The sequence below is a fragment of the Dendropsophus ebraccatus genome, chromosome 13 (assembly GCF_027789765.1).
Source record: "Dendropsophus ebraccatus isolate aDenEbr1 chromosome 13, aDenEbr1.pat, whole genome shotgun sequence".
Taxonomy (NCBI): Eukaryota; Metazoa; Chordata; class Amphibia; order Anura; family Hylidae; genus Dendropsophus; species Dendropsophus ebraccatus.
The window spans coordinates 80,306,692-80,322,122 of NC_091466.1; the positions used below are offsets into that span (position 1 = coordinate 80,306,692).

General features: G+C 43.8%; 1 protein-coding gene across 1 annotated transcript; it reads left to right on the forward strand.

The window, feature by feature from the left end:
* Nucleotides 1-326: 326 nt before the first annotated feature.
* Nucleotides 327-14,091, forward strand: LOC138770698 (serine protease inhibitor A3L-like). Its single transcript, XM_069949863.1, has 5 exons — nucleotides 327-425; nucleotides 4,652-5,072; nucleotides 6,333-6,558; nucleotides 13,542-13,641; nucleotides 13,940-14,091. The coding sequence occupies exons 2-5, from the start codon at nucleotides 4,670-4,672 to the stop codon at nucleotides 13,970-13,972; spliced, it is 762 nt and encodes a 253-aa protein (XP_069805964.1). The 5' UTR covers nucleotides 327-425; nucleotides 4,652-4,669; the 3' UTR covers nucleotides 13,973-14,091.
* Nucleotides 14,092-15,431: the final 1,340 nt, after the last annotated feature.

The following is a 15,431-nucleotide window of genomic DNA, read 5'->3' on the forward strand; positions in this document are numbered from 1 at the left end:
CATCTCCGTAACAACTGCCCATCACCGGAACAGCTGCCTATCACTGTAACAACTGCCCATCACCGGAACAGCTGCCCATTATCGGAACAACTGCCCATCACCAGGACAAGCCCCGGCCGGACTGTGCCTCACTGCCGGCTGGATTGGACGTCACACATTTCTTATCAGCTTAATCCTTTTCCCCAGAAGTTTTCTTAGTAACTCGGCTCTTGCTGCAGCTTCTCACGTCAGTCACGGTTTGTCGACTCCTCATTGCGGTTTTATTCTTCTTCTCTATTTACTTCCAGGGAGGGAGATGAGAATTATTGGACTTGGCAGAAAAATAACGTTTGTCTAAATGTTTCCCATGATGCCTCAGTAGCCGATAACTATATATAGAGGGATTAATAGGACGTCGCTATCAAAGAGAGCACCGAATGCTACAGGTGAGTATCACCCAACCCCACGCTCTGTGTATCCAACCCCACGCTCTGTGTATCCAACCCCATGCTCTGTGTATCCAACCCCACGCTCTGTGTATCCAGTGTATCCAACCCAACAAAAACTGTCTTATCTAGTGTATCCAACCCATCATCTTCTGTCTGATGTATCCAACCCAACACCTACTACCTGTCTATGCAGTGTATCTAACACAACATCAACACTGTCTCTGTACAGTGTATCTAACCCAATAACTACTCTCTCTCTCTAACTCAAGGGTGGGCAATTAATTTTCCCATGGGGTCACATGACCAATTGAAATGGTTTTCGAGGGACGAACCAATATACTGTCCTGGTGAGGACAGCGATGAGGGGGGAGTGTTTCCCAACCAAATAATGTTCTACAAAATACAAGAATCTTACTCTTCTTTGATCTAAGGGGTCACTTTCCCTTTTCCTCTCCATCTGGCCCAGACCACCATGATGATTTCCTTTAGCTTTAATTCCTCTCTTAAGAACCTGACAGACAAACATCTTAGGCTCTGCACTTTTCCTAAACTTTCTTCCATTTCTCCTAACGATAGGCGAAATAGGCCCATACAGTAGTAATTGCGCTGTTTGGTGTCATGTACAGTAAAGTGAGTAGATATGTGGGTTGCCTGTGTTTGTAGGATCCACCATATAGTAATAATGTCCCCTGCTGTACCTCCATATAGTAATAATGCCCCCTGCTGTACCTCCATATAGTAATAATGCCCCCTGCGGTGCCTCCATATAGTAATAATATCTTCTGCTGTGCCTTCATATAGTAATAATGTCCCCTGCTTTGCCCTCTATATAGTAATAATGTCTACTGCTGGGCCCCCATATAGTAATAATGTCTCCTGCTGTGCCCCCATATAGTAATAATGTCTCCTGCTGTGCCACAATATAGTAATAATGTCTCCTTCTGTGCCCCCATATAGTAATGATATCTTCTGCTGTACCTCCATATAGTAATAATGCCCCCTGCGATGCCCCCATATAGTAATAATATATTCTGCTGTGCCTTCATATAGTAATAATGTCCCCTGCTTTGCCCTCTATATAGTAATAATGTCTACTGCTGGGCCCCCATATAGTAATAATGTCTCCTGCTGGGCCCCCATATAGTAATAATGTCTCCTGCTGTGCCCCCATATAGTAATAATGTCTCCTGCTGTGCCCCCATATAGTAATAATGTCTCCTGCTGTGCCACAATATAGTAATAATGTCTCCTGCTGTGCCACAATATAGTAATAATGTCTCCTGCTGTGCCACAATATAGTAATGATATCTTCTGCTGTGCCTCCATTTAGTAATAACGCCCCCGCTGTGCCCCCATAAAGTAATAATGTCCCTGCTGTGCCTCCATATAGTAATAATGTCTCCTGATGTGCCTCCATATAGTAATAATGTGTCCTGCTGTGCCCCCATAAAGTAATAATGTCTCCTGCTGTGCCTCCATATAGTAATAATGTGTCCTGCTGTGCCCCCATAAAGTAATAATGTCTCCTGCTGTGCCTCCATATAGTAATAATGTCCCTGGTGTTCCCAATAAAGTAATAATGTCCCTGTTATTCCCCATATAGTAATAATGTCCCCTGCTGTGTCCTCCATATAGTAATAATGTCTCCTGATGTGCCTCCATATAGTAATAATGTGTCCTGCTGTGCCCCCATAAAGTAATAATGTCTCCTGCTGTGCCTCCATATAGTAATAATGTGTCCTGCTGTGCCCCCATAAAGTAATAATGTCTCCTGCTGTGCCTCCATATAGTAATAATGTCCCTGGTGTTCCCAATAAAGTAATAATGTCCCTGTTATTCCCCATATAGTAATAATGTCCCCTGCTGTGTCCTCCATATAGTAATAATGTCCCCTGCTGTGCCCTCCATATAGTAATAATGTCCCCTGCTGTGTCGTCCATATAGTAATAATGTCCCCTGCTGTGTCGTCCATATAGTAATAATGTCTCCTGTTGTGTCCTCATATAGTAATAATGTCCCCTGCTGTGCCCCAATATAGTAATAATGTTCCTGCTGTGCCCCCATATAGTAATAATGTCTCCTGCTGTGCCCCAAATAAAGTAATAATGTCTCCTGCTGTGCCCCCATATAGTGCTAATGTCTCCTGCTATGTCCTCCATATAGTAATAATGTCCCCTGCTGTGTCCTCCATATAGTAATAATGTCTCCTGCTGTACCCTCATAAAGTAATAATGTCCCTGGCTGTGCCCCCATATAGTAATAATGTCTCCTGCTGTACCCTCATATAGTAATAATGGCTCCTGCTGTGCCCCCATATAGTAATAATGTTTCCTGCTGTGCCCTCCATCTAGTAATAATGTCCCTGGCTGTGCCCCCATATAGTCATAATGCCTCCTGCTTTGCCCCCATATAGTAATAATGTCTCCTGCTGTACCCTCATATAGTAATAATGTCCCCGGCTGTGCCCCCATATAGTAATAATGTCTCCTGCTGTGCCCTCATATAGTAATATGTCCCTGCTGTCCCCTTATATAGTAATAATTCCTCCTGCTGTACCCTCATATAGTAATAATGCCTCCTGCTGTGCCCCCATATAGTAATAATGTCTCTGGCTGTGCCCTCCATCTAGTAATAATGTCCCTGGCTGTGCCCTTATATAGTAATAATGCCTCCTGCTGTGCCCCCATATAGTAATAATGTCTCCTGCTGTACCCTCATATAGTAATAATGTCCCCGGCTGTGCCCCCATATAGTAATAATGTCTCCTCCGGTGCCCTCATATAGTAATATGTCCCTGCTGTCCCCTTATATAGTAAAAATTCCTCCTGCTGTACCCTCATATAGTAATAATGCCTCCTGTTGGCACAGTCCCCATGCTGTGCCCTCCATATAGTAATAATGTCTCCTGCTATGCCTCCATATAGTAATAATGTCTCCTGCTATGCCTCCATATAGTAATAATGTCTCCTGCTATGCCTCCATATAGTAATAATGTCTCCTGCTGTACCCTCTTATAGTAATAATGCCTCCTGTTGGCACAGTCCCCATGCTGTGCCCTCCATATAGTAATAATGTCCCCTGCTGTGCTGCCTCTAGTTCCTTGCACCGTGCTCAGTGAGCAGAATATACTTACATATTAATCTATAATTTCCCCTGCAGTACCACTTATGACCTCTATCGTTTCTGCACACTTTTTTCATAGACGTCAGTGCAACAGCGCCACCACTGATGAGACCCCAATAAAACATAAAACAGTCTTTATATCAGTCACACAAAACTACTAATAAACCAGTATCAGTAACACAAAGCTACTAAAGAAGCGTTATCATTAACAGAAACAGACCCCCCCCCCCCCCTGGATCAGAGGAGATGTGACCCTGATCCCTCATATCAGCAGGAAGAGGGTAATCCTCCTCTTCTGTTCCATCCTCCCCTATTATATTGAGTGTTTATAAAATAAGATTAAGCAAACATTCCTGGTGCCAGAGGTGAGTGTGAGAAATGTTCTCTGTGCTGGGTGTATCTAACCACAAGACTGATCAAATATCCCACAGCCCGATCCCGTCAGATTATACATTACATCCACCTATAGGGAGGACGCTGGTATAACCTGGGTATATGCTGTATATAATTATATATGTACAGCTGGTATAACCTGGGTATATACTGTATATAATTATATATGTACAGCTGGTATAACCTGGGTATATACTGTATATATTATATATGTACAGCTGCTATAACCTGGGTATATACTGTATATAATTATATATGTACAGCTGGTATAACCTGGGTATATACTGTATATATTATATATGTACAGCTGGTATAACCTGGGTATATACTGTATATAATTATATATGTACAGCTGGTATAACCTGGGTATATTCTGTATATAATTATATATGTACAGCTGGTATAACCTGGGTATATACTGTATATATTATATATGTACAGCTGGTATAACCTGGGTATATACTGCATATAATTATATAGGTACAGCTGCTATAACCTGGGTACATACTGTATATAATTATATATGTACAGCTGGTATAACCTGGGTATATACTGTATATAATTATATATGTACAGCCGGTATAACCTGGGTATATGCTGTATATAATTATATATGTACAGCTGGTATAACCTGGGTATATACTGTATATAATTATATATGTACAGCTGGTATAACCTAGGGATAATTTGTATTTTCTTTGTTATAGATAAACAATAGATAGAAGATGAAGTTGCTGCTGTTCCTGTGTATGGGGGCCTCTCTTGTGCACCTGGGGGTCCAGCAGTTTTCCTATATCACTAGCAAAGTCCCCAGACATTTGCCCCCAGTTAACTCCAATGACTTTGCGCTCCTCAGTGTAGAGTTTGATCGTGACGCCTTAGTTTACACCTATAAAGAGCTGGATAATCCTGACAGTAAGTTTCATTCTAATGATGGAGTCACAATATTCCTGTCGGATGGTCGGACTCCCGGTAATCAGAACGCTCAGGTTATAGCAGCAGATTTCAAGGATCCCAAAACCCAAACCAAACTCAATGACTATGTGGCTGCACAAACCAGCGGAAAAATCAAAAACTTCTTCCCTGGCTTTAAGGAAACTACAGACGCTGTTGTGATAAGTTGTGCAGGTGAGTGCGGTCACAGGTGTGTATACTGGCTCTATATACTGGCCCTATATACTGGCTCTATATACTGGCTCTATATACTGGCCCTATATACTGGCTCTATATACTGGCTCTATATACTGGCTCTATATACTGGCCCTATATACTGGCCCTATATACTGGCCCTATATACTGGCCCTATATACTGGCCCTATATACTGGCCCTATATACTGGCTCTATATACTGGCCCTATATACTGGCTCTATATACTGGTTCTATATACTGGCTCTATATACTGGTTCTATATACTGGCTCTATATACTGGCTCTACGTACTGGTTCTATGTACTGGCTCTACGTACTGGTTCTATGTACTGGTTCTATATACTGGCTCTATATACTGGCTCTATATACCGGTTCTATATACTGGCTCTATATACTGGTTCTATGTACTGGCTTTATATACCGGTTCTATATACTGGCTCTATATACCTGTTCTATATACTGGCTCTTTATACCGGTTCTATATACTGGCTCTATGTACTGGTTCTATATACTGGCTCTATGTACTGGTTCTATATACTGGTTCTATATACTGGCTCTATATACTGGTTCTACATACTGGCTCTATATACTGGTTCTATATACTGGTTCTATATATTGGCTCTATATACTGGTTCTATGTACTGGTTCTATATACTGGCTCTATATACTGGCTCTATATACTGGTTCTATATACTGGTTCTATATACTGGTTCTATGTACTGGCTCTATATACTGGTTCTATATATTGGCTCTATATACTGGCTCTATATACTGGTTCTATATACTGGCTCTATATACTGGCTCTTTATACTGGTTCTATATATTGGCTCTATATACTGGTTCTATATATTGGCTCTATATACTGGCTCTATATACTGGCTCTATATACTGGCTCTATATTCTGGTTCTATATACTGGCTCTATATACTGGTTCTATATATTGGCTCTATATACTGGCTCTATATATTGGCTCTATATACTGGCTCTACATACTAGCTCTATATACTGGTTCTATATACTGGTTCTATATACTGGCTCTATATACTGGTTCTATATATTGGCTCTATATACTGGCTCTATATACTGGCTCTATATACTGGTTCTATATACTGGCTCTATATACTGGCTCTATATTCTGGTTCTATATACTGGCTCTATATACTGGTTCTATATACGGATTCTACGGCTAATGGCGTCACATTAATAATCAGCTTCTCCGCCCCTTCTGCTTCTTCATAGATAAGTGGAAAGTTCCTATCAGTGGAGGAAGAGGATACTCGGTACAACTGCAGGGAAACTACAATGTAATGAAGGAAAAGACTTTAGGATTCACTATGCTGGAGGTGAAAAGGGACAAGTATATGAATGTGCTGCTCATATTACCAGATGTAGGAAAGGAAAACGCCGTGTCAGCAGCCGCTAATAACAACAACATGAACAAGTGGAGAAAGTCCCTGACCCAACAGTAAGGAAACCAGATTATATTCTATATTATATCTACCATACTGCCAATACTGCTCCAGGTGACCCCTATATACAGGGATATAACTACTATAATACTGCCCCCTATATACAGGGATATAACTACTATAATACTGCTCCTATATACAGGGATATACTACTATAATACTGCTCCTATATACAGGAATATAACTACTATAATACTGCTCCTATATACAGGAATATAACTACTATAATACTGCTCCTATATACAGGAATATAACTACTATAATACTGCTCCTATATACAGGAATATACTACTATAATACTGCTCCTATATACAAGAATATAACTATTATAATACTGCTCCTATATACAGGAATATAACTACTATAATACTGCTCCCCTATATACAGGAATATAACTACTATAATACTGCTCCTATATACAGGAATATACTACTATAATACTGCTCCTATATACAAGAATATAACTATTATAATACTGCTCCTATATACAGGAATATAACTACTATAATACTGCTCCTATATACAGGAATATAACTACTATAATACTGCTCCTATATACAGGAATATAACTACTATAATACTGCTCCTATATACAGGGATATAACTACTATAATACTGCCCCCTATATACAGGAATATAACTACTATAATACTGCTCCTATATACAGGAATATAACTACTATAATACTGCTCCTATATACAGGAATATAACTACTATAATACTGCTCCTATATACAGGAATATAACTACTATAATACTGCTCCTATATACAGGAATATAACTACTATAATACTGCTCCTATATACAGGAATATAACTACTATAATACTGCCCCCTATATACAGGGATATAACTACTATAATGCTGCTCCTATATACAGGGATATACTACTATAATACTGCCCCCTATATACAGGAATATACTACTATAATACTGCTCCTATATACTGGAATATAACTACTATAATACTGCTCCCTATATACAGGAATATAACTACTATAATACTGCTCCTATATACAGGGATATAACTACTATAATACTGCTCCTATATACAGGAATATAACTACTATAATACTGCTCCTATATACAGGAATATAACTACTATAATACTGCTCCTATATACAGGAATATAGTTACTATAATACTGCCCCTATATACAGGAATATAAATATATAATACTGCCCCCTATATACAGGAATATAACTACTATAATGATCTTTTTATTTAAAACTTACACCAAATTATTACAGTGTATTAACATTAAAATCATAGAAAATAAAGATATTGTTACATTACTTGATAACATTACAGAAAACATGACACATGGATGTTTCTCCAATACACATTGTGCGGGTCACATTTCAGGTCTCTCTTATATACAGTCTTTAGAGACTCTATTTCAGATCTCTCCTGAGACAGAAGCTGGTAGATCGCCTGTCGCCGGCTCTTAGTCCTCACACTGTTTACATTGATAGAGCTGAGTCTTAGTCTCATTCACTTGGCCTTCTTAGTCCTTTTTCTCCTTCCACTGCTGTGACCTGTAGTTCCCCATCTCTTGGTGGACACTGAGGGTTCAGGATCATCATCAGGAAGGGTTGAGGGAACTTGTTCTATTGTTGTCTCCTGCTCTTCTTCTCCCAGAGCACTGTACCTTCCAGAGGTGATCTCCAGCGCTGGCGGCTCAGCTGGCTTCTTGGTTGCAGTGATCTTTCTAGAGGAATCCACTGTTGTGTTTTTTCTTTTTACGATCTGGAGCCCGTCATCATCTACACGGGTACTTGCAGCTGGATCTGTAGAGGTGCTGGGCTGCTGTTTGGAGGGTTTAGTGACTGGTTCTCTGAGCACTTTACTTGTCTCTTCAGTGGCTGATGAGAGTTGTTGTGCAGCATCCGCAGGTGGTATGTCAGTGGCTGATGAGAGTTGTTGTGCAGCATCCGCAGGTGGTATGTCAGTGGCTGATGAGAGTTGTTGTGCAGCATCCGCAGGTGGTATGTCAGTGGCTGATGAGAGTTGTTGTGCAGCATCCGCAGGTGGTATGTCAGTGGCTGATGAGAGTTGTTGTGCAGCATCCATAGGTGGACTAGCAGACTCTGTACTGGTGGATAATACTTCAGGCTCTGCAGTGATAAGTGCAGCATCCATAGATGGTTCATCTACATTGTCTTCTGGTACATGTGGTGCAGCATCCATAGACAGAACATGAGGCACTGCAGCAGGGTCACTTGTACCTTGTTTGACATTAGTACTGGTACTGGCGACTTCTGGGGCTATGCCCACACTTTCAGTGACGTCCTCCTGCTCTTCCTCCATGGCCTCGATGAGGGTCTCATTACACTTATTGTGTTCTGCATGTGGACAATCTTTGAATGTGTGACCTGGGCCAGAGCACAGATTACAGATCACCGGGCCCGTACAATCCTCCTTTCCATGTCCAAACTGTCCACATAACGAGCACTTGATACGAGAACAGTTCATGGCCAGGTGTCGGCCCCCACATCTATGGCAAAGACGTGGCTGACCTGGGTAATAGCATATCCCACGCTCTGAGCCCAGGTAAAAGGAGTGTGGTAGGTGTTTGTTCATGCCACTCTCTCGCCGGAGCTGAATCTTTACTGTATACCCACCATTCCAAATCCCCTCCTCATCGTATATCTTAGCCGGATGGCTCTTCACATCACACTGCCGGCTCAGCCAGTGGATTAGATCCGCCAGAGCCACCACCTCGGACTGGAACAGGATGGTGACGGTCACTACCTGAGGCTTGGACAACTGTATGACCTGGAGGTGTTCCCACATCTTGTGACCTTTAGTATCATTGTAGATATTCCAGAATAAGTCCAGACTATACTGCAGCTTAAAGCTGATATCATAGATTCTGGTGGAGGGGATATGGATTAGGGCATACACCTCCGAGGCCTCAAACCGCATAAACTCTTTTAATAAAACTTTTCCAATGTACAGTCTAGAGGGGATGCCATCTTCTGGACCCGTATACCGGATCCTTACCGCATTCCTCCTCTGCGGTGTGGGGTTAGCTGACCCTGTAACACTGGAGAACAGTCTGTACTGAGGTCTGCCGGCAGAGGGATCAGTGCTGGGCCTCTCCACAGGATTACTGACACCAGGCTGTCCTGCTGATCCAACTGTGTGTGCTACTGGTGGCTGTGCACCCTTTACTCTACTCCCTGCAGGCCGCAGAGAGCTCTGTACACCGTGTGCTGCAGGCTGCAAAGTGTCCTGTATACTGTGTGCTGCAGGCTGCAGAGTGTCCTGTATACTGTGTGCTGCAGGCTGCAGAGTGTCCTGTATACTGTGTGCTGCAGGCTGCAGAGTGTCCTGCATACTGTGTGCTGCAGGCTGCAGAGTGTCCTGTATACTGTGTGCTGCAGGCTGCAGAGTGTCCTGTATACTGTGAGCTGCAGGCCGCAGAGAGTCCCGTACACTGTGAGCTGCAGGCTGCAGAGTGTCCTGTATACTGTGTGCTGCAGGCCACAGAGAGCCTCGTACACCGTGTGCTGCAGGCTGCAAAGTGTCCTGTATACTTTGTGCTGCAGGTCGCAGAGAGTCCTGTATACTGTGTGCTGCAGGCTGCAGAGTGTCCTGTATACTGTGTGCTGCAGGCTGCAGAGTGTCCTGTATACTGTGAGCTGCAGGCCGCAGAGAGCCCCGTACACCGTGTGCTGCAGGCTGCAAAGTGTCCTGTATACTTTGTGCTGCAGGTCGCAGAGAGTCCTGTATACTGTGAGCTGCAGGCCGCAGAGAGTCCTGTATACTGTGAGCTGCAGGCCGCAGAGAGTCCTGTATACTGTGAGCTGCAGGCCGCAGAGAGTCCTGTATACTGTGAGCTGCAGGCCGCAGAGAGTCCCGTACACTGTGTGCTGCAGGCTGCAGAGTGTCCTGTATACTGTGTGCTGCAGGCTGCAGAGTGTCCTGTATACTGTGTGCTGCAGGCTCCAGAGTGTCCTGTATACTGTGTGCTGCAGGCTGCAGAGTGTCCTGTATACTGTGTGCTGCAGGCTGCAGAGAGTCCTGTATACTGTGTGCTGCAGGCTGCAGAGTGTCCTGTATACTGTGTGCTGCAGGCTGCAGAGTGTCCTGTATACTGTGTGCTGCAGGCTGCAGAGTGTCCTGTATACTGTGTGCTGCAGGCTGCAGAGTGTCCTGTATACTGTGTGCTGCAGGCTGCAGAGTGTCCTGTATACTGTGTGCTGCAGGCTGCAGAGTGACCTGTATACTGTGTGCTGCAGGCTCCAGAGTGTCCTGTATACTGTGTGCTGCAGGCTGCAGAGTGTCCTGTATACTGTGTGCTGCAGGCTGCAGAGAGCCCCGTACACCGTGTTCTGCAGGCGGCAGAGTGTCCTGTATACTGTGTGCTGCAGGCTGCAGAGTGACCTGTATACTGTGTGCTGCAGGCTCCAGAGTGTCCTGTATACTGTGTGCTGCAGGCTGCAGAGTGTCCTGTATACTGTGTGCTGCAGGCTGCAGAGAGCCCCGTACACCGTGTTCTGCAGGCGGCAGAGTGTCCTGTATACTGTGTGCTGCAGGCTCCAGAGTGTCCTGTATACTGTGTGCTGCAGGCTCCAGAGTGTCCTGTATACTGTGTGCTGCAGGCTGCAGAGTGTCCTGTATACTGTGTGCTGCAGGCTGTGCGGTTGGCTCTGGCATTAGCCGGCTCACACTCCCTCTGTTCTGTGGGGTATCATATACAATGTCAGTACTTTGCTGCATAGTGGAGTCATTCTCACTCATATGACCAGAATTACAGTCAGAATCCTCTGCGTTTAACCCCTTGCTGGCTGGCACAGAGCTCTCTGCATCATCATCACTGTCAATGTTTTCTACAGATCCGCTATTGTTTGTCTCTGAGTGCAGCGATTCCTCAGTAGCTGCTCCCCCAAATCTCACAGGTTTTCCCTGGTCCACAATGTCATATACTGTGTCATAGTTAATATCTTTTTTGATAATAATGTCTCTCAGTCTCCTTCTCATACCTTGGGCTCTGGCCTCTCTCTTTCTCTCAATCGCCCAGTTTTCCACTTTGGGTGCGGTGTTTGTTCCCTCATCCAGTCTGCCCTTCATTATGGCCAGCTCACGTCTACAATCATCCAGCCTGCCCTTCATTATGGCCAGCTCACGTCTACAATCATCCAGCCTTTCACATTTCATCAACTTTACTTTAGGATCAGTCTCTTTCTTAATTTCATCTCTCAATTTGCCAATCTGCATTTCCAGCATAAATATATTTTTCCTTGTAACTTTTCTGTTAAATCCAACAACACTGCAAGATTCTGAAGACTCACCAGCCACCATGTCCAAATCTCCACTTCCACCAGCTCCATGCTGCAGGCCGCACTCCAGACCCTGGACTCTCCCAGGATCATCTGCCCAGCTTCCCTCCCCTCCTCCTGGGTCAGAAGCCATGCCTCCTCCCCTCAGGGAGCTCACAAGCACACGTCTATCCTCTCCTATAGACAGGAATATAACTACTATAATACTGCCCCCTATATACAGGAATATAACTACTATAATACTGCTCCTATATACAAGAATATAACTACTATAATACTTCTCCTATATACAAGAATATACTACTATAATACTGCTCCTATATACAGGAATATAACTACTATAATACTGCTCCTATATACAAGAATATAACTACTATAATACTGCTCCTATATACAGGGATATAACTACTATAATACTTCTCCTATATACAAGAATATACTACTATAATACTGCTCCTATATACAGGAATATAACTACTATAATACTGCTCCTATATACAGGGATATAACTACTATAATACTGCTCCTATATACAGGAATATAACTACTATAATACTGCTCCTATATACAGGGATATACTACTATAATACTGCTCCTATATACAGGAATATAACTACTATAATACTGCTCCTATATACAGGGATATAACTACTATAATACTGCTCCTATATACAGGAATATAACTACTATAATACTGCTCCTATATACAGGGATATAACTACTATAATACTGCTCCCTATATACAGGAATATAACTACTATAATACTGCTCCTATATACAGGGATATAACTACTATAATACTGCTTCTATATACAGGAATATACTACTATAATACTGCTCCTATATACAGGGATATAACACTATAATACTGCTCCTATATACAAGAATATAACTACTATAATACTGCTCCTATATACAAGAATATAACTACTATAATACTGCTCCTATATACAGGGATATAACTACTATAATACTGCCCCTATATACAGGAATATACTACTATAATACTGCTCCTATATACAGGAATATAACTACTATAATACTGCTCCTATATACAGGAATATAACTACTATAATACTGCCCCTATATACAGTATTATACCTACTATAATACTGCTCCTATATACAGGAATATACTACTATAATACTGCTCCTATATACAGGAATATAACTACTATAATACTGCTCCTATATACAGGGATATAACTACTATAATACTGCTCCTATATACAGGAATATAACTACTATAATACTGCTCCTATACACAGGAATATAACTACTATAATACTGCTCCTATATACAGGAATATAACCACTATAATACTGCTCCCTATATACAGGGATATACTATAATACTGCTCCTATATACAGGAATATAACTACTATAATACTGCTCCCTATATACAGGGATATACTATAATACTGCTCCTATATACAGGAATATAACTACTATAATACCGCCCCTATATACAGGAATATAACTACTATAATACTGCTCCCTATATACAGGAATATAACTACTATAATACTGCTCCCTATATACAGGGATATACTACTATAATACTGTTCCTATATACAGGGATATACTACTATAATACTGCCCCCTATATACAGGAATATAACTACTATAATACTGCTCCTATATACAGGAATATAACTATTATAATACTATCAGTGTGTCTGTGATTCCTGTAGGCCGGTGAATGTGGAGGTTCCCCTGGATACTGTGTACGCCTGTACTGCTCTGACTATTGAAACCGTGCGGTTCGATGATTTTGAGTATAAGAGTTATAAGGTGAGGGGGTTTATACATTGTCTATTATGTTTTTTGTTATATATTATACTTGTGACTGGTAGATATAATGGTCAGGCTGGGGGAGGACACCTGCATATATCTGTGGCCGCTGCTTAGTACAATGATATGTGGGGGTGATGGAGGGGGATGGGGCAGTGTCCCACCATGTAGCTCCCCATATCTCAGCTTCCTGGACCTGTGTGAGGGGGACATAGGAGAAGGGCGATATTGTGGTTGGGTATAAGATGGTTTCTCTCGTCTATGTGATGCTGACCCTGCAATGTCTTCTCTCCCGCAGTACGCATCAAGTATGGCGCTAACAATCCCATAAAGTGCGGGAAGACTGATAAGCCCCTGCCGGCCAATCACAAGCCTGATCTATAAGCAGAGACAGAAGCAAAAAGCTTTAGCTTCTTCTTTAATTTAATAAAGATGCAAATTTAAACATTGGAGAGAGCTGTGTGTATAAATATCCTTTCCTTCCTCTCCCGTCACCTCCCCTTCTCTTCCCTTCCCTCTCTTCTTTTTTTCTCCCCTTCCCCTCCCTGTCCGTCACCTCTCATCCATTTCTCTTGCCTTCCTCTCCCGTCCCCTCCTCTCCCGTCCCCTCTCCTCCCGTCCCCTCCCTTCCAGTCACCTTCCCTCCTCTCCCGTCCCCTCCCTTCCAGTCACCTCCCCTCCTCTCCCGTCCCCTCCCTTCCAGTCACCTCCCCTCCTCTCCCGTCCCCTCCCTTCCCGTCCCCTCCCTTCCAGTCCCCTCCCCTCCCGTCCCTTCCCCTCCCTTCCAGTCACCTCCTCTCCCGTCCCCTACTCCCCCGTCCCCTCCCTTCCCGTCCCCTCCCTTCCAGTCACCTCCTCTCCTGTCCCCTCCCCTCCCGTCACCTCCTCTCTTGTCGCCTCCTCTCCCGTCCCCTCCCTTCCCCTCCCTTCCAGTCACCTCCCCTCCCGTCACCTCCTCTCCAGTCACCTCCCCTACCTTCCCGTCTCCTCCCTTCCCGTACCCTCCCTTCCCGTCACCTCCTCTCCCGCCCCCTCCCCTACCCTTCCGTCACCTCCTCTCCTGTCACTTCCCCTCCCGTCACCTCTCATCCCCTTCTCTTGCCTTCCCCTCCCGTCACCTCCTCTCCTGTCACTTCCCCTCCCGTCACCTCTCATCCCCTTCTCTTGCCTTCCCCTCCCGTCACCTCCTCTCCCATCAACTCCCCTCCCATCACGTCCTCTCCCATCACGTCCTCTCCTGTCCCCCACGTCACCTCCCCTTCCATCACATCCCCTCCCGTCACCTCCCCTTCTCTTCCCCTCCCCCATTCTCCTATTTCTGTCTCCCCTCCCCCTCCTATCCCCTCCCGTCATCTCCCCTCCCCTTCCATTCTGTCATCTCCCCTCCCCTTCTCATCACCTCCCCTTCCTTACCGTCACCTCTCCTCCCCTCCCGTCACCTCTCCTTCCGTCACCTCCCCTTCTCTTCCCCTCCCCCATTCTCCTCTTTTTTCCTCCCCTCCCATCACCTCTCCTCCCCCAATTATTTTTCTCTGATCTGGACTCCTTGATCGGTCTCCCCCCCCCCCCCCCCCCCCCCCAAAGGACTAACATATGGTGTCAGAGGCGAGATACAGTTTTGAGGTTTGGAACTGACATGATGGTTACATGATCTTCCTATTGCTGATCATCTGGGTTCTAGAAACCATTGGTCAGGGTGCCCCATGGCGTCACTTGGCCTGGTGGTTATGGTGAGGTGGGTGCCCAGTATGCCAGTATACAGCTTCTATCTATCCTAAAGCAGAACTCTT